Source organism: Carcharhinus amblyrhynchos, chromosome 2, assembly GCF_965287045.1.
Source record: "Carcharhinus amblyrhynchos chromosome 2, sCarAmb.v2.hapA, whole genome shotgun sequence".
Taxonomy (NCBI): Eukaryota; Metazoa; Chordata; class Chondrichthyes; order Carcharhiniformes; family Carcharhinidae; genus Carcharhinus; species Carcharhinus amblyrhynchos.
The window spans coordinates 79,352,720-79,372,638 of record NC_137325.1 but is presented as its reverse complement, the minus strand read 5'-3'; the positions used below and the strand labels follow the sequence as shown (position 1 = coordinate 79,372,638).

The following is a 19,919-nucleotide window of genomic DNA, read 5'->3' as shown; positions in this document are numbered from 1 at the left end:
ACATGTACTAACAAGTGAGGGATTGAAGCAGTCATGAACATCCATCCCCAGAATGTAAGAAAGGTATGGAGAGGTTTTTGGGGATGGTGGCCTACCTTGGGAAATTCATTCCATACATGACAAACGTGATAGCACCTCTCAGAAAACTGCTACAAAATGATGTGGAATGGTACTGGGAAGAAAACCACCAAGAGGTTTTGGGTAAGTATGAAAATACAGTGACCCAGATACCAGTATTATGATTTCAGTCAGCAAATAGAGATATCTGTGGACACTTAAAACTGAGCTGGGATCTGTCCTCTTGGAAGATGAGGCACCCGTAGTGTATGCTGCAAAAACAATGACTGAAGCACAGCAACAATATGGCCATATAGAAATGCTAGCGATTGTATTTTGCCTAGATCGCTTCCACCAGTTTGTCTATGGCATAGATGTGAAGGTAAAGCGATTATAACATGTAAAAGATATATGTAAGCCCCTGGACTGTCCATCACCATGAATCCAAAGATTTCTACTGTGTCTGCAGAAGTACCAGGTCAGAATTAAATACAAATGGGCAAAAATGTATATCACAGACACTAAGTCGCATGCATCCCCATCATAGAAGAAGAGGACAAAGAAGTCGTAGCACGGGTTCACACGCTGACAAAAACTTACCTATAACTAACCAAACTGGATGAGATCGGGGAAGCAACAAGATCTACACCATCCTGAGAAAACTGCAGTAAATTGTGCCAACTAGCTGGCCCATACATCTGCATCTCTTGGAGCTAGAACTTCCATGTGGAACTTCATGAAGCAGAAGGAATACTTTTCAAAGGAGAAAAGGTAATTCCTGGAACACTGAGCAAAGTATGCTGCAGCCCATACATGAAAGTCACTTCACCATAGTAATGTGCAGGAAAATAACTTGAGGTGTAATGTATTGGCCTGGAATGGGAGCACAAATTGGGGAAATACTCAATGTGTGTGCAGTGTGCCAGAAGTAGAGTAAATCACTTCAACCAGTGTTCAGAGAAGCCCTGACAGAAACTTTGAGTGGACTTGTTCACATTTGACAACAGTAATACCTGCTAACAGTAGATTACTAGGGCGGCATGATGGCACAGTGTTTAGCACTACTGCTCACGATACCAGGGGCTTAGGTTCGATTCCCTGCTTGGGTCACTGTGCGGAATCTGCACATTCTCTCCATGTCTGCATGGGTTTCCTCCAGGTGTTCTGATTTTTTTTTCTCACAGTCCAAAAGACACACTGGTTAGGTACATTGGCCATGTAAATTCTCCCTCAGTGTATTCAAACAGGCGCAGGAGTGTGGAGACTTGAGGATTTTCACAGTAATTTCACTGCAGTGTTAATGTCAACCTACTTGTGACACTTAATTTATTACTCAAAAGGAGTTTTGAGTCTGTGCTGCTGAGAAATGACAGTAAGAGCATCACTGTAATAAATCATTTGAAATTGATATCCAAAGTGCTCATTTCAGAGAACAGTCCACAATTTTCAGGCATTGCGTTTCAGAAGTATGCAGAGGGCTACGAGTTTTGCCACTTTGTCAAGTTCCAAGCATCCACAGTCCAACTGAATGGTGGAACGTAACGTGCAGACCTTAAAACATCTGTTGAAGAAAGCAAAGGAGGATGGTAGAGACTCTACCTGACTTTGCTGGATTTTCAGAAATAATTGGATTATCTCCAGCACAGATCCTGATGGAGAGAAGACAAGAAACAGTGCCCCAACTGTTGTTTCCACAGTCAGTGAGCTACAGCATGCAGGACCCACTCAAGCTGAGACAACAGAAGCAGAAACAGTACTTTAATTGAACTACCTAACCTAAGTCTGAACGGGCAACAGTACAAAAGAACTGGAAATTTCTATGGAAAACAAGTGGAGTGTGACCTTGCTGTGAACCAGAAAGTGTAGATGAAGATTAAGAACCAGAACCCAGCAGTGAAGCAATAGATAATCAGGCAAAGCCTGAAGGTCCTGAAAACTAAGGGGTAAAAGATACACAGAGCTGCAGAAGGCTCTGTCCTTCAAAATCACCTCTTGTCACCATTCAGAACATAAGAGGGGAAGAATTGTGAAACAATCACAAATGAGTAAAAGATAAAACAGACTAATTAAAACAGCATGTAAAAGAATTGATGAGAATGTATAAGAGATTTTGTGACCTTCAGTAGGCACAGCCTATTGTGTTCTGACAGAAACTAGTCTGAAATGTGGTATTGGGGCTGAAAAGTCCCAAGAGAGTCCCAAAATGGATTTTACATTGGCAGGATTTTCCCACTCAATTGTCCCCGCCCCTAGCCAGTGATATAACAGAAATCTCGACTTTGAAAGTGGAGAATTTCATTTAAATATTCTCGGGCCATTATGCCTGAGTTTACCCATCCTCCATTTGATTGTCCATTCGTGTCAGCTAGAAGTACAGATTACAACCTCCAGGGGAGACAAGGTTATGCCCTGGTAGGGCCACGGAAATGTTATGTAGGGAGGGGGTTGTTATGTGATTGTGGGGAGTGGCAGGGGTTTCAGTTTTTACTTGTTTTTAATTAGAGAGCCCACTTTTAAAAACCTAAGTTGTTGACAGGGCAAGCTCTGGGTGATGTCCGAGAATTCGGCCCTTGTAGTGCGCGTGCGCAAGTGCACGTGTGCTTTGGTTGCTGCAAATGCTCCTTGCGAGCTTATGTTAATCACATTCAGTTATAATGAAAAATATGTATTTTCTGATAAATTTCATATAGAAAATGAGGTTTGGGAATGGATTTGATAATTCTGATGTTTTGTTACAGTTACGTACTTGTACTTTTCAGCTCCAGTTGGCAGAGAATGAGAAAGTTCAGTGGGAACTAGAAAAAACGCAACTTCAGCAGAGTATTGAAGAGAACAAGGAAAGGATGTTGAAACTGGAGAACTACTGGATTGAGGCACAGACACTCTGTCATACTGTCAATGAACATTTAAAAGAGACCCAGTGCCAATACCAGGCCTTAGAGAAGAAATACAACAAAGCCAAGAAACTCATTAAAGATTACCAGCAGAAGTAAGAAATCAAATTAAAAATGCTGTATGATGAACAAAAGTCTGAAAAATAATTTATTCAACCTGAAAACTTATGTGAAACTTTAATTTTTCAGGGAAATAGAATTTGTTAAACATCAAGATGCTGAAAAAAAGAAATTTGAAGAAGTTGAAAAAGTACATGCAGCTGAAGTTCAGAAACTTCAGAGTAGGGTAAGAGATGCCATAGGATTAACCTTGTAGATTGACAATGTTTTAGTAATTGAAAGAAATCAAATATTTGCATATATTTTTGTACATACGCCTTGCATTTTTAATCATAAACCTAAAACACTTTTAAGTACTCATTGAATGTGTTCTGTATTATGGTCTCTATACCTTCAAAATTCCTCTCAGAATCATAGAATTCCTATAGTGCAGAAGGCGGTCACTCGGCCCATCAAGTCTACATCGACCACAATCCCACCCAGGCCCTATCCGCTTAACCCCATGTATTTTCCCTGTTATTCCCCCTGAGACTATGGGGCAATTTACCATGGCCAACCAACCTAACTCGCGCCTCCTATGTGCCTTAAGAAAATCAGCTCTCAGGGTACAAAAAGCAGAGAAAAAGCTTTTGTGATCCACTATTAGTTGTTCCTTGGCATCTCTGGGTCTTCCGTAAGAGAAGCAATGTGTCTTGTGTAAATATGACTTGCAGAAGTTATAAATATGTTGAAATTAAGGAGGGGGGGATTAATGGTTCCTTTAATTTCATTTTTCTTCAGGATGTTCAGATGGACATCCGTTTGACTGTTGGAAAATAAAGTTGTTGCTAGCTCTTGTACCAGGATCCCCATACTGTTTGAAGGGTCTTATTGAGGAAAGCAGCAAGGTTAAAGGGCAAGTGGCTTTTTTTTCTCAAGTGGCTTTTTGGATTCCAAAGACTAGAGATCTTGTGTTCTTGCACAACACTCAGCAGATCCCACAGTTGGCAGTCATTGCCACTGTTACTAACACACTCCAAGGGAGTACAAAAGCAATTGACTTTCCAGCCCTGCTTTGAGTGCAAGTACCTGACAGAACAGGGCTACGTTGGAGGACGTACTAATGATATGAATACAAAATCAAGTCAGGCTTTCTAGGTGTACCTGATACAAGAGCGAGGAGAATAACAGGAAGGCTTGACAACCACTAAGATTCGTTTTTGATTTTTCTGGCTTTTTAGTTGAGAGTTGCTTCCATTTATAGCCTCTGATCGGCCAGGGCAGCTATCAGGGGCCGATTGGCAGTGTGTCCCGATGCCAGGGGTGAAGGGCAAGGGAGGTGTGAGTGGCAGGAGATCTCCCAGTGTACTGTGTGCACAGTGTACTGGGAGATTGGGGCACATGCGCAACAATGCCCCTAGTACTCAGCAGTTGGCTTCTCGGTGAGATTAAGCCTTTCCACTCGCCCTACTGATGTGAATCATATCCTGGCTGTTTTTCTAAGTGGTGTATGATTGAGCGAACACACCCCAAAAAACTGGTGTGATTTTTCTCCTGTTTTCATGCTTGTTCGGCGCTTAGAATTTTTGGTAACATCGCCTGCTAAGATAGCATCATACAAGCCCTGATGTTTCCAACCTTTTTACAAAGGTTAATAAAAATTTAAGTAGATGTAATAAGAACGGAATGTTAGAAAGCTAACATTTTCTCTTTAAAAGATAAAGAATTCAGTACATTTGTGTATGCTAATTCAGGTTACACAATGATGAACAGAAAACAAATGTTAGAACTACTGGGTAAAAGGTCCCTGGTTCTAATTGGGCATAAATTCCAGATATAAAAGAAGTTATTTTTAGAGTGGAGAAGATAGAGGGGAGATTTGATAGATGTGTTCAAAATTACAAGGGTTTATTAAAATAAATGGGGAGAAACTGTATCCTGTAGTCGGAGGGTTGTTGGCCAGAGAACACAGATTTGGGGAGAATTAGAAAAGGAAGCAGAATGGGAGATGGGAACTTCACTTCATTTGGAGAGTTGTGGTTTGGAGAGAACTACCCAGGGTGTCAGCGGAAACAGATAGGGGTAACTGTCAGGAAGAGTTTTATGGATGCTTGAAGGGGAACAGTTATTACATGGGAGTTGAACTGATTGGATTGGAAACTGCTTTTTCCCACTTAATCAGTGACCTTGCATTGTAAAGTCAGAAGTAGGGATGTTCGCTGATTATTGTACTGTGTCCAGTATTGTTTGTAACTTCTTGGATAATGATGTAGTCTTCACCCGTAAGGGGCAAGACTTGGATATCATTCAGGCTCAAGCTAATAAGTGGTAAGTAGCATTCGCATCAGACTCCAGCCAGTCAATGAGCATCTCCAACATGAATGATTCTAACCATCTCCCTTGGACCTTCAAAGGCATTACCATCACTGAATACCCTGTCTACGGGGGATGGCCACTATTTACCCAAATCTTAACTGAATGAGCTACCTAAATACAATGACTGCAGGTCGGAGGCTGGATATTTTGTAGCGTGATAATCTCCTGACCACTAACTTTTCACCATCCACAAGGCACCCCTTAGAAGTGTGACAGAATACTCTGCACTTGCCCGGATGAATAAGGCTCCAACATGCAGCTTGGCAGTATCCAAGACAAAAGCAGCCTGCTTGATTAGCACCCCATCCATCACATTAAACATTCATAAGAACATAAGAAATAGGAGCAGGAGTAGGCCATCCAGCCCTTCGAGCCTGCCCCGCCATTCAATAAGATCATGGCTGATCTGTCGCTGCTCAGTTCCACTTTCCCGCCCTCTCCCCATAACCCTTAATCCCCTCTCCTATCAAAAACCCATCAACCCGCGTCTTAAAAATATTTAGCGAGGCAGCCTCCACCACTTCAACGGGCAGAGAATTCCAGAGATTCACCACCCTTTGAGTGAAGAAGTTCCTCCTCAACTCCGTTCTAAACCGCCCCCCTTTTATCTTGAGGCTGTGCCCCCTAGTCCTATTGTCTTTTTTGAGCGGGAAGAGTCTTTCCACCTCTATCCTATCCATCCCATTCATCATCTTATACGTTTCAATGAGATCTCCTCTCATTCTTCTAAACTCTAACGAGTACAAGCCCAGTTTATTCAGCCTCTCCTCATAGCTCAACCCTTTCAACTCCGGTATCAGCCTAGTAAACCTCCTCTGCACTCCCTCCAAGGCCAAAATATCTTTGCGCAGGTGCGGCGCCCAAAAATGCACACAGTACTCCAGTTGCGGCCTCACCAATGCCCTATACAGCTGCAGCAAGACCTCCCTACTTTTATATTCAATCCCCTTCGCTATGAAGGCCAGCATCCCATTCGCCTTCCTGACCACCTGCTGCACCTGCAAGCTGGGTTTTTGCGACTCATGCACAAGGACCCCGAGGTCCCTCTGCACCGTCGCCTGCTGCAGTTTTTCGCCTCGTAAGTAATAGTCCTTCCTACCATTTTTCCTACCAAAGTGGACCACCTCACACTTGCCAACATTAAATTCCATTTGCCATTTCCTGGCCCATTTGCCCAGCCTATCTAGATCCTTCTGCAGACTCTCCACACCCTCCGCACAATTTGCCGTTCCCCCAATCTTGGTGTCATCAGCAAATTTCGACACTCTACACTCGGTTCCCTCCTCCAGATCATCTATATAAATGGTAAAAAGCTGAGGCCCCAGCACCGACCCCTGGGGCACTCCACTAGTCACCATCCGCCAATCCGAATAGCACCCGTTGACTCCCACTCTCTGCCTCCTATTTGACAACCAATCCTCTATCCACGCTAACACCCTACCCCCAACTCCATGTCCCTCGACCTTCTGCAATAACCTCTTGTGAGGCACTTTGTCAAACGCTTTCTGAAAATCTAGAAAGACCACATCTACCGGCTCTCCTCTATCCACCGCCCTAGACACATCCTCATAGAACTCCAGTAAATTTGTCAGACACGACTTCCCTTTAATGAAACCGTGCTGCGTCTGCTCTATCAAGCAATTGCCTTCAAGATGCCTCGCAATTTCCTCCTTAATGACAGATTCTAACATTTTACCTACCACAGATGTTAAACTAACCGGCCTATAATTCCCCGCCTTTTGTCTGGCACCCTTCTTAAACAACGGCGTAACATTAGCCGTTTTCCAATCATCCGGCACTTCCCCGGAATCCAGCGACGTTTGGAAAATAACCACCAAGGCATCCACTATCACCTCCGCCATTTCTTTCAGAACCCTCGGATGCATTCCATCCGGTCCTGGGGACTTGTCCACAATTAGCCCCTCCAGTCTGTCGAGCACCGCCTTTCTAGTAACAGTAATGTCATTAAGACCCTCCAGTCCTACCACCTTTCTATCGCTAACACCCGGCAAATTATTCACGTCCTCCTCCGTGAAGACAGAAACAAAAAAGTTATTCAATACCTTAGCCATATCCCCATCCCCTACCACTAGGTCCCCTTTCTCATCCTCTAAAGGACCAACATTTACCCTAGCCAGCCTCTTCCTTTTTATGTATTTATAAAAACTCTTGCTATCCATTTTTATATTAAGCGCTAGCCCAGCTTCATAGTTTCTCCTACCATTCCTTATCAACTTCTTTGTCAATCTTTGTTGACATTTAAACCTCTCCCAATCCTCTTCTCGCCCACTACTCTTAGCTACTCTAAATTCCTCCGCTTTTAGTTTAACACTTTCCTTCACCTCCTTTGTTATCCACGGCTTATTACCTCTCCTCCTACTATCCTTTTTGACCATCGGAATAAATTTCCGTTGAGCACCAAGAAAGATCTCCTTAAAGATCCTCCACTGCTCCTTAACAGACCCTCCCTCCAACGCGCTCTCCCAGTCCACATTCGCCAATTCTTCTCTCATCCTACCGTATTTCCCTCTATTCAGACAAAGGACGCGTGTCCGGGAACCCACTTTCTCCTCCTCCATCTGCACCAGAAACTCCACCATACAATGATCACTCTCCCCAAGAGGATCCTTCACCACAAGGTCCCTAATTCTACCCGCTTCATTACATAGCACCAGATCCAAGATAGCTCGCTCCCTCGTCGGCTCCAACACATACTGTTCGAGGAAACTATCCCGGCAGCATTCCAAGAACTCTTCCTCGAGCCCCCCACGTCCAACATGGGTCGACCAATCAATATGCAGATTGAAATCCCCCATAACTACGGCCGTCCCATTCCTGCACGCCGCACTTATTTGCACGTTAACAGCCCGCCCCACCTCCAGATCATTATTCGGGGGCCTATAGGCGACACCCACCAGCGTCTTCCTCCCTTTGCTGTTCCTAATCTCCACCCACAACGATTCCACCCTCTGCTCCTTGGCTCCAATATCATCCCTTACTACCACCGTGATGCTATCCTTAATCAGCAGAGCTACGCCCCCCCCTTTTCCCTCCTGTCTATCCTTCCTAAACACTTGATAGCCCTGTACATTCAGCTCCCAGTCCCTGTCACCCTGCAGCCACGTCTCTGTAATGGCCACCAGATCGTATCCATTTGTGTCGATCTGCGCCACCAGCTCATCCACTTTATTCCGAATGCTTCGTGCATTCAGATAAAGCGCTTTCATCCCAGCCTTCACCTGGACCCTATTTGCCGCAACGCCACCAAGTATACTCACGCCCCCTACTCCCTCTATTATTGGGACATCCTCGGCCTCTTCCCTTACATGTACACTCTCCTTAACTTTAGACCTCGTAAGGTCACCTACCCTCACACCCTCCTCCTCCTCCTCCTCCTCCTCCCCCCCCCCCCCCCCCCCCCCCCCCCCCCCCCCCCCCAATTAGTTTAAAGCCCTGTCTACAGTCCTCTTTACTCGATTCGCCAGCACTCTGGTCCCAGCACGGTTCAGACCAACCCCATCCCTCCCGAACAGGTCCCACCTACTCCAATACTGGTGCCAATGCCCCATAAATTCAAACCCATTCCTCCCACACCAATCCCTGAGCCACCCATTCACTTCCTTAATCCTGTCAACCCTACGCCCATCTGCACATGGTTCAGGCAGTAGCCCAGAGATAACCACCTTGTCGGTTCTACTTTTTAATTCCATTCCAAGCTTTTCATACTCCCTCCCCAGATCCTCAGTCTGCATTTTGCTTACGTCGCCGGCACCCACATGTACCACAACGACCGGATTCTCACCCTCCCACTCCAGGTTCCTCTGCAGCCCAGCTGCGACATCCCGTACCCGAGCACCAGGCAGACAACACACCCTTCTGTGCACTTTGTCATTGTGACAAAGGACAGTGTCAATACCCTTCACCCCACTATCCCCAATAATTACTACGTTCCTTTTCCTTTTCTCTTTGCCTATGTCCTGCTGCAGCACTGTACCGTGTGCAGCTTGCTCACCAACCTCACCTGCCTCGTTCTCGTCCAACTTGGAAGCAAGAACCTCAAACCTGTTATGCAGATTAAGAGGCTGAGGCCTCCGCTCCTCACCCCCCTTCCTCTTCCCAGTAGCCCCCTCTTGTCCCTGACCCTTAGAGTTAGCCAGTCTAGGGGGGGTGGATGTCACTTGCACCCCATTGACAATGGCACCCTCTCTCCCCTTGATGAGCCTCAGTGTCTGTAGCTCAGAGGCCAGCTCATTTACCCTGAGCTGGAGCACCTCCGGCAACCTGCAGTTACTGCAGACATGGTCACTGGGATGAACCCTAGGGTCCACCAGTTCCCACATCATACAGAAACCACACATCACATGCCCCTCCATTATTTACTGTAGTAGTTTTGAAAAAATTTTGTTTTTTTTTGTTTTTTTTTGTTTTTCAAACGAACTCACCTGGCCTTTTTTCCTTCCAGCCCTTTTTGATATTAAGCCCTAGTAGCTCACTCTGCTTCCCTCTCACTCCACTGCCCGCTCAGACGCTGCCCGCTGTCTACACCAGGCCTCCTTTTAAACCTGGCGCTGATTTAAATCTGATGAACCACAACTGCCTGCTAACCACTCCCTCAGAATTCTTAAAGCCGTAAATACAATAAATAAATGCTTTAAACAGTTCTACAAAGAACAAAGTGCTTTAAACTTATTTTAAACTGGTTTTTAACAGGTAAAATCTTAGCTGTCTCTCTGCTCCTTCACTCGTCTGCTCCAGCAAACATTCTCTCCATCACCAGCACACCAGGGTTTCAGCATGTACCATCTGTGATATGCACTGAAGCAACTAAACAAGGCTTCTTCACCAATATCTTAAAATCTGCAACCTCTACCACCTGGAAGAACCATGGTAGCAAGCGCATTAGAACACGACCACCTGCAACTTTCCATGTCATATACCATCCTAACTTGGAATCATATAATGGTTCCTTCATTGTTGCTGCATCAAAATCCTGGAATGTCCTACCAAACAGCACTGTGGAATTTACTTCCACAACATACACTGCAGTGTTTCACTAAAGTGGCACAACACCACCTTCTGGAGGGCAATTAGTGATGGCAATAAATGCTGACATTGCCAGTGAAGTCCACATTTCATGAACAACTTCGAAACAAAACCACCATTTCTCTGTTCCCATTGTGCGTGATCAGACCTTCCCTCAAATTTGCTGTGCAGCACGGTGGTACAGTGGTTAACATGCTGCCTCACAGCGCCAGGGACCTGAGTTCAATTACTGGCTTGGGTCACAGTGTGGAGTTTGCACATTCTCCCTGTGACTGAATGGGTTTCCTTCCACAGTTCAAAGATGTGCAGGCTAGGTGGATTGGCCATGCTAAATTACCCTTAGTGTCATGGCGACTAGCTAAGGTAAATGCATGGGGATGTGGAGATAAGGCCTAGGTGGGATTCTGGTCGATGCCGACTCAATGGGCCGAATGGCCGCCTCCTGCACTGTAGGATTCTATGCCCATAACTCCATCCACACCCACAATCTTTTAATTGTTCCTAGTGCTACATGCCTCCTGCATCAAAATCAACCAGGCTGTCAGTTGATGTACAACATCCTATGATTCTGTAGGTAAGAGGATATTTTCTGAATCACAAATGATTCCACAACTATATCTTAGTCCTATCAAGTTATCCACCCAAAATAATTTGTCTTGTTAATATTTTTAAGCCAGAAATTGGCAAAACCTCAGGCAGTCGCATGCAGATTTACATAGAAACTAGAAGCAGGAGTAGGTAGTTTGGCTATTCGAACCAGCTGCACCATTCATTTTGATCATGGTTGATCATCAAAATCAACGCTCTTTCAAAATCAATGATCCCAGCTTTCCCCATATCCTTTGATCCCTTTAGCCCCTAGAGCTATATCTAATTTCTTCTTGAAATCTCACAATGTTTTAAGACCATACAACATAGGAACAGAATTAGGCCACTCGGCCCTTTGTTTGCTCCACCATTCAATGATGGCTGATATTTTTCTCATCCCCATCCTTCTGCCTTTACCCCATAACCCCTGATTGCCTTATTAATTAAAAACCTATCTATCTCTGTCTTAAAGACACTCAATGATCTAGCCTCTCCAGCCTTTTGGGCAAAGAGTTCCACAGATTCACCAGTCTCTGGCTGAAGAAATTCCTCATCACCTCTGTTTTAAAGGATCATCCCTTTAGCCTGAGGTTGTGCCTCCGGTTCTAGTTTTCCCTAGTAGTGGAAACATCCTCTCCATATCCACTCTATCCAGGCCTCAATAAGATCCCCCCTCATCCTTCTAAACTCCGAGTACAGACCCAGAGTCCTCAACCATTCCTCGTATGACAAGCTCTTTATTCCAGGAATCTTTCATGTGAACCTCCTCTGGATCCTTTCTAAGGCCAAACACACCTTTCCTTAGATATGGGGCCCAAAACTGCTCACAGTCCTCCAAATGGGGTCTGATCAGAGCCTTATACAGCCTCAGGAGTACATCCCTGCTCTTGTATTCTAGCCCTCTCAACATGAATACTAACATTGCATTTGTCTTCCGAACTGCTGACTGAACCTGCACGTGAACCTTAAGAGAATCTTGAACAATGACTCCCAAGTCCCTTTGTGTTTCTGATTTTCTAAGCATTTTCCCATTTAAAAAATAGTTTATGCCTCCACTCCCCCTTCCGCATTGCATTCTGTCTGCCTCCACTTTGTCCACACTCTTAACCTGTCCAAGTCATTCTGCAGCTCCCCTGTTTCCTCAGTACTACCTGTCCTTCTACATATGTTTGTATCATCTGCAAACTTAGCAACAGTGCCTTCAGTTACTTCTTCCAAATTGTTAATATATATTGTGAAAAGTTGTGGTCCCAGCACTGACCCCTGAGGCACATCGGTCGCCTTCCTGAAAAAGACCCCTTTATCCCCACTTTCTACCTTCTGCCAGTAAGTTAATCCTCTCTCCATGCCAGGATCTTACCCATAACACCATTGGCACTTAACCCATTTAACGGTCTCCTATGCGACACCTTGTCAATGGTCTTCTGGAAATCTAAATACATCATGCCCACTGGTTCTCCTTTATCTAATTTGTTTGTTACCACCTCAAAGAATTCTAACAGATTTGTCAGACATGACGTCTCCTTAATGAAGCCATGCTGACTCAGTCCTACTTTATCATGACTTTCAAGTACTTTGCGATCCCATCTTTAATAATGGACTCTAAAATCTTGCCAGTGACAAAGTCAGGCTAACTGGCCTATAATTTCCTGTCTGCTGCCTCCCTCCCTTCTTACATAGCTGTGTTACATTTGATACTTTCCAGTCCTCTGGTACCCTCCCTGCCTCCAGTGATTCCTGAAAGATCACCACCACTGTCACCATAATGTCCTCAGCTATCTCTTTTAGAACGCTGGGATGTAGTCCATCGGGTCCAAGTGATTTATCCACCGTTGACCTTTGTTTCCCCAGAACCTTCTCTTTAGTGATGGCCATTACCTGTGCCCCCTGACTCTCCTGGAGCTCTGGCATCCCATGAAGACTGATGCAAAGTAACTTTTCAGTTCCTCTGCCATTGCTTTGTTTCCTATTATTACTTCTCCAGCCTCATTTTCCAGTTTCCAGTGTCCAGTGGCTATTTTTGTCTCTCTCTCTCTCTTACCTTCTATATATGGAAAAAAAACTCTTCCTATCTTCTTTTATATTATTAGCTATCTTACACTCATATTCCATTCCTCCCTCCCCCAGTTGCTTTTTTAGTTGCCCTCTGCTCACTTTTAAAGGCTTCCCAATCCTCTGGTGTCCCACTAATCCTTGCTACTTTGTATGCTTTCTCTTTTGCTTTTATACTGTCCTTGACTTCCCTCATCAGCCATGGATGCCTCGTCCTCCCTTTAGCATGTTTCTTCCTCTTTGGGATGAATTTCGGTTGTGCCTCCCAAATAACTCTCAAAAACTCCTGACATTGCTGTTCCAAGGTTTTCCCTGCTAGGCTCCTTTTCCAATCAACTCTTGCCAACTTCTCCCTCATGTCTTTTTAGCTACCTTTATTTAATTGTAATACTGTTATATCTGACTCCAACTTCTCCCTCTCAAACTGCAGGGTTCAATTCTATCATATTGTGGCCACTACTCCCAAAATGTTTTAGAACATAGAACATTACAGCGCAGAACAGGCCCTTCGGCCCACGATGTTGCGCCGACCAGTTAAAAAAAAAACAACAATGACCCACTAACCTAAACCAATCCCTTTTCGTCCATAAACCTGTCCACAGACCTCTTAAACGCCCCCAAACTAGGCGCATTTACAACTGCAGCAGGCAGGGCATTCCAATCCCTCACCACCCTCTGGGTAAAGAACCTACCCCTGACATCTGTCGTATAACTACCCCCCCTTAGTTTAAAGCCATGCCCCCTCGTGCTAGATTTTTCCATCAGAGGAAAAAGGCTATCACTATCCACCCTATCTAAACCTCTAATCATCTTATATGTTTCAATAAGATCCCCTCTTAGCCGCCTTCTTTCCAGCGAAAACAACCCCAAATCCCTCAGCCTCTCCTCATAGGATCTCCCCTCCATACCAGGCAACATCCTGGTAAACCTCCTCTGCACCCTCTCCAAAGCCTCCACGTCCTTCCTGTAATGTGGGGACCAGAACTGCACACAATACTCCAAGTGCGGCCGCACCAGAGTTGTGTACAGTTGCAACATAACGCTACGACTCCTAAATTGAATCCCCCTACCAATAAACGCCAAGACACCGTATGCCTTCTTAACAACCTTATCTACTTGATTCCCAACTTTCAGGGATCTATGTACACATACACCTAGATCCCTCTGCTCCTCCACACTATTCAAAGTCTTCCCGTTAGCCCTATACTCAACACATCTGTTATTCCTACCAAAGTGAATTACCTCACATTTCTCTGCATTAAACTCCATCCGCCACCTCTCGGCCCAGCTCTGCAACCTGTCTAAGTCTTCCTGCAAACTATGACACCCTTCATCACTATCTACCACACCTCCGACTTTGGTGTCATCAGCAAATTTACTGATCCACCCAACTATACCCTCATCCAGATCATTAATAAAAATCACAAACAGCAGTGGCCCCAACACAGATCCCTGAGGCACACCACTTGTAACCGAACTCCATGATGAATATTTACTGTCAACCACTACCCTCTGTCTCCTATCTGCTAGCCAATTCCTAATCCAGTTCCTTAGATCACCCCCAATCCCATACATCTGCATTTTGTGCAGAAGCCTACCATGGTGAACCTTAACGCCTTACTAAAATCCATATACACCACGTCCACTGCCTTACCCCCATCCACCTCTTTGGTCACTTTCTCAAAAAACTCAATAAGGTTAGTAAGGCACGACCTACCCGCCACAAAACCATGCTGATTATCTCCAATCAACTCATTACTCTCCAAATAACTATAAATCCTATCCCTAATAATTTTTTCCAAAACCTTGCCCACAACAGAAGTGAGACTCACCGGTCTATAATTCCCGGGGAAGTCTCTGTTCCCCTTCTTAAACAATGGGACAACATTCGCTAACCTCCAATCATCTGGTACTATACCAGAGGCCAACGACGACCTGAAGATCAGAGCCAGAGGCTCTGCAATCACTTCTCTTGCCTCCCAGAGAATCCTGGGGTAAATCCCATCCGGACCAGGGGACTTATCTATTTTCAGACCCTCCAGAATATCCAGCACATCCTCCTTATCAACTGTAACGCTGTCAATTCTACTCCCCTGCAACCCAGTGTCCTCCTCAGCTATATCCATGTCCCTCTGCGTGAACACCGAAGAGAAATATTGGTTCAATGCTTCACCAATCTCCTCCGGTTCCACACATAACTTCCCTCTTCCGTCTATAACTGGCCCTAACCTTGCCCTAACCAACCTTCTGTTCTTGACATACCTATAGAACGCCTTAGGATTCTCCTTAACCCTATCAGCCAAAGTCTTCTTTTGGCATCAACTACTTTCTGTGGTAGTGAATTCCACAGATTCACCACTCACTGGGTGAAGAAATTTCTGCTCACCTCAGTCCCAAAGGTTTTACCCCTTCAAACTGTTACCCCAAGTTCTGGACTCCCCCACTGTTGGGAACATTCTTTCTGAATCTATCCTGTCTAACCCTTTTGGAATTTTATAAGTTTCTACAAGATCCAAGTTAAGGTGCGTTTAAATTCTTAACTGTGTTTAGAAATCACTAAGACTGTGGTGGAGGGGCACGTGATGTGCTGTTTCTGTATGATGTGGGAGCTGGTGGACCCCAAGGTCCTTCCCAGTGACCATATCTGCAGTAAGTGCTGGTTGCTTGAAGAGCTCCAGCTCAAAGTAGATGAGCTGAACTCTGAGCTTCAGACACTGAGGCTCATCAGGGAGAGGGAGTGTAACCTGGATAATGGGTTGCAAGAGAGATTCACACCCCCTAGTCTGGCTAACTCTGAGGGTCAGGAACAAGAGGGTGCTGTTGAGGGGAAGGAGGGGGGAGTGGGGGACTGGGGGGAAGAGGGTGGGTGTGGGGGGGGGAAGAGGGTGGGTGTGGGGGGGGGAAGAGGGTGGGTGTGGGGGGGGAAGAGGGTGGGTGTGGGGGGGGGGGAAGAGGGTGGGTGTGGGGGGGGGAAGAGGGCGTGTGTGGGGGGGGGAAGAGGGCGTGTGTGGGGGGGGAGAGGGCGTGTGTGGGGGGGGAGAGGGCGTGTGGTGGGGGGGGGAGAGGGCGTGTGTTGGGGGGGGAGAGGGCGTGTGTTGGGGGGGGGAGAGGGCGTGTGGTTGGGGGGGGAGAGGGCGTGTGTGGGGGGGGGAGAGGGCGTGTGTGGGGGGGGGAGAGGGCGTGTGTGGGGGGGGGAGAGGGTGTGTGTTGGGGGGGGGAGGGGGGGTGGGGGGGGGAGGGGGGGGAGGGGGAGGGGGGGAGGGTGGGGGGGGAGGGGAGGGTGGGAGGGTGGGGAGGGGGGGAGGGTGGGGGGGGGGAGGGTGGGGGGGGAGGGGGAGGGTGGGAGGGTGGGGGGGGGGAGGGTGGGGGGGGGGAGGGTGGGGGGGGGGGAGGGGGGGGAGGGAGTGGGGGGGGGAACCCAAAGGCCTCGGCCTCGGCCTCTCAATCTGCACAACAGGTTTGAGGTTCTTGCTCCTGGTGTGGACAATAATGAGGGCTGTAAGGTTGATGCGCAAACTGCCCATGGTACAGTGATGCAGACACAGGACAAAGAGGAAGAAATAAAGAGGAATGTAGTGGTAATTGGGGATAGTGTAGTTAGGGGTATAGACACTGTCTTTTGTCACAGTGATAAAGAATGCAGAAGGGTGTGTTGTCTGCCTGGTGCTCGGGTCCAGGATGTCTCATCTGGGCTGCAAAGGAACCTGGAGTGGGAGGGTGAGAATCTGGTCGTTGTGGTGCATGTGGGTGCCAATGACATAGGCAAAATGGAAACTAAGGATCTGCACAGGGAGTATACAAAGCTGGGAATCAAATTAAAAAGCAGAACCGACAAGGTTCTCTGGATTACTACCTGAACCGCATGCCGATGGGCGTAGGGTAAATAGGATTAAAGAGATGACTGGGTGGCTCAGGGATTGGTGTGGGAGGAATGGGTTTGAATTTATGGAGCATTGGCACCAGTATTGGGGCAGGTGGAACTTGTTGAGATGAAATGGTCTTCGTCTGAACCGTGCTGGGACCAGAGTCCTGGTGAATCGTATAACTAGGACTGTAGATAGGGCTTTAAACTAATTTGGGGGGGGTAAGGGTGCAGGGGTGGGAGAAATTACAATGTCTAAAGTAAAAGAAAGGGTACGGGCGTGGGAAAATGTTGAGGATGTCCCAATAATAATGGGAATAAGGGGCATGAGAAAGGTTGGTAGCGTTCCTGCAAATAGGGTCCAGATAAAGGCTGAGATAAAGACACTTTACCTGAATGCACGTAGCATTCGGAGCAAAGTGAATGATCTGGTGGCGCAGATCAGCACAAATGGATATGATCTGGTGGCCATTACGGAAATGTGGTTGCAGGGTGACAGGGACTAGGAGCTGAATGTCCGGGAGTATCAAGTGTTTAGGAAGGATAGACGGGAGGAAAAAGGGGGTGGGGTCGCTCTGCTGATTAAGGATAATATCAGGGCGGTAGTAAGGGAAGATATAGTCTCCAAAGAGCAGAACGTAGAATCGTTGTGGGTGGAGATAAGGAACAGTAAGGGGAGGAGGATGCTGGTGGGTGTGGTCTTTAGGCCCCCAAATAATAACTTGGAGGTGGGGTGGGCTATAAACAAGCAAATAAATGATGTGTGCAGAAATGGAACGGCGATAATTATGGGGGATTTCAATCTGCGTATTGGTTGGTTGACCCAAGTCGGACGCGGTGGGCTTGAGGAAGAGTACTTGGAATGCTGTAGGGATAGTTTCCTTGAACAGTGTGTGACAGAACCAATGAGGGAGCGAGCTATCTTAGATCTGGTGTTGTGTAACGGGGCAGGAAGAATTAGGGATCTTGTAAGGGATCCTCTTGGGACGAGCGATCTTTGTATGGTTGAGTTTTTGATGCAGATGGAGGATGAGGAAGTAGGGTCCCGAACCTGTGTCCTCTGTTTGAACAGAAGGGAGCACAATAGGATGAGAGAGGAATTGGCAAATGTAGATTGGGGACGCAGATTGGTTGGTAGGACTGCCGAGGAACAGTGGAGGATCTTTAAGGAGATCTTTTTCGGTGCTCAGCAGAAATATATTCCAACGGTAAAGAAGGAATGTAGGAGAAGGGATAACCAGCCGTGGTTATAGAAGGAAATAAAGGAGAGTATTAAATTAAAAGCTGATGCGTTTAGAGTGGCTAAAAGTAGTGGGCGATTAGAAGATTGGGAGAGGTTTAAAAATCAACAAAGAATGACTAAGAAGTTGATAAAGAAAGGAAGGATAGACTATGAAGTTAAACTAGCACTAAATATAAAAAAGGACAGTAAGAGTTTTTACAAAAATGTAAAGAGGAAGAGGCTGGCTAGAGTGAATGTTGGACCCTTAGAGGATGAGAGGGGGGATATAGTGGTGGGAGATGAGGAAATGTCTCAGTCTTCACGGAGGAGGACGCGAATAGTTTGCCAGATATTAAAGATAGAAGGATGGTAGGAGTTGAGGGCCTGAATGCGATTACTGTCAGTAGAGAGGTAGTGCTTGATAGACTAACAGGACTGATGGTGGACAAGTCCCCAGGACCGGATGGAATGCATCCCAGGGTTCTGAAGGAAATGGCAGAGGTTATAGTAGATGCCTTAGTGATTATTTGTCAAACTTCGCTGGATTCCGGGGAAGTGCCGGAAGATTGGAAAACGGCTAATGTTACGCCGCTGTTCAAAAAAGGTAGCAGGCAAAAGGCAGGGAATTATAGGCCGGTCAGTTTAACGTCTGTAGTTGGAAAAATGCTTGAATCCGTCATCAAAGAAGAAATAGCGAGGCATCTAGAAAAGAATGGTTTGATAGAGCAGACGCAGCACGGATTCACTAAGGGGAAGTCATGTTTGACAAATTTATTGGATTTCTATGAGGATGTGACTAGTGCGGTAGACAGAGGGGAACCGGTGGATGTGGTGTTTCTTGATTTTCAAAAGGCGTTTGATAAGGTGCCGCATAAAAGGTTGCTTCAGAAGGTTAGGGGGCATGGAGTTGGGGGTAAGGTGTTAGCGTGGATAGAGGATTGGTTGTCTAATAGGAGGCAGAGAGTTGGTATCAATGGGTGCTATTCTGATTGGCGGTTGGTGACTAGTGGAGTGCTGCAGGGATCGGTGCTGGGACCTCAGCTATTTACCATTTATATAGATGATGTGGAGGAGGGGGCTGAGTGTAGGGTGACGAAATTTGCTGATGACACAAAGATGAGTGGAAAAGCAAATTGTGCGGAGGGTGTGGAAAGTCTGCAGAGGGATCTGGATAGGCTGAGCGAGTGGGCAAGGACCTGGCAGATGGAGTACAATGTTGGCAAGTGTGAGGTTGTCCACTTTGGCAGAAATAATAGTAGGAGGGATTACTATTTAAAGGGCGAAAAGCTGCAGCGTGCTACAGTGCAGAGGACCTGGGGGTCTTTGTGCATGAGTCGCAAAAACCCAGTCTGCAGGTGCAGCAGGTGATCAAGAAGGTGAATGGGATGCTGGCCTTCATAGCGAGGGGGATAGAATATAAAAGCAGGGAGGTCTTGTTGCAACTGTACAGGGCACTGGTGAGGCCGCAGCTGGAGTACTGTGTGCAGTTTTGGTCGCCGCACTTGCGTAAGGATATTTTGGCCTTGGAGGGAGTGCAGAGGAGGTTCACTAGGCTGATACTGGAGATGAGGGGGTTAGACTATGAAAAGAGACTGAATAGGCTGGGTCTGTACTCGTTGGAGTTTAGAAGGATGAGGGGGGATCTTATAGAGACATATAAGATAATGAAAGGGATGGATAGGGTAGAGGTAGAGAGATTCTTCCTGCTCAGAAATGACAGCAGGACTAGAGGGCACAGCCTCAAGATAAGGGAGGGGGCAGTTTAGAACAGAGTGGAGGAGGAACT

At 46.3% G+C, this 19,919-nt stretch overlaps 1 protein-coding gene across 6 annotated transcripts in view; it reads left to right on the top strand.

Annotated features, from left to right (window-relative positions):
* ppp1r9a (protein phosphatase 1, regulatory subunit 9A) overlaps positions 1–19,919 on the top strand; it is a 321,619-nt gene that overhangs the window by 198,022 nt on the left and 103,678 nt on the right. For all 6 annotated transcript variants that reach the window (XR_013889014.1, XM_080207861.1, XM_080207856.1 and 3 more), the window contains 2 exons: positions 2,817–3,046; positions 3,141–3,237. Coding sequence is in view for 5 of the 6 variants with exons in the window: in XM_080207861.1 (XP_080063987.1) it covers positions 2,817–3,046; positions 3,141–3,237 (327 nt within the window). In the remaining variant the exon portion in view is untranslated. The remainder of the gene's footprint in view (positions 1–2,816; positions 3,047–3,140; positions 3,238–19,919) is intronic.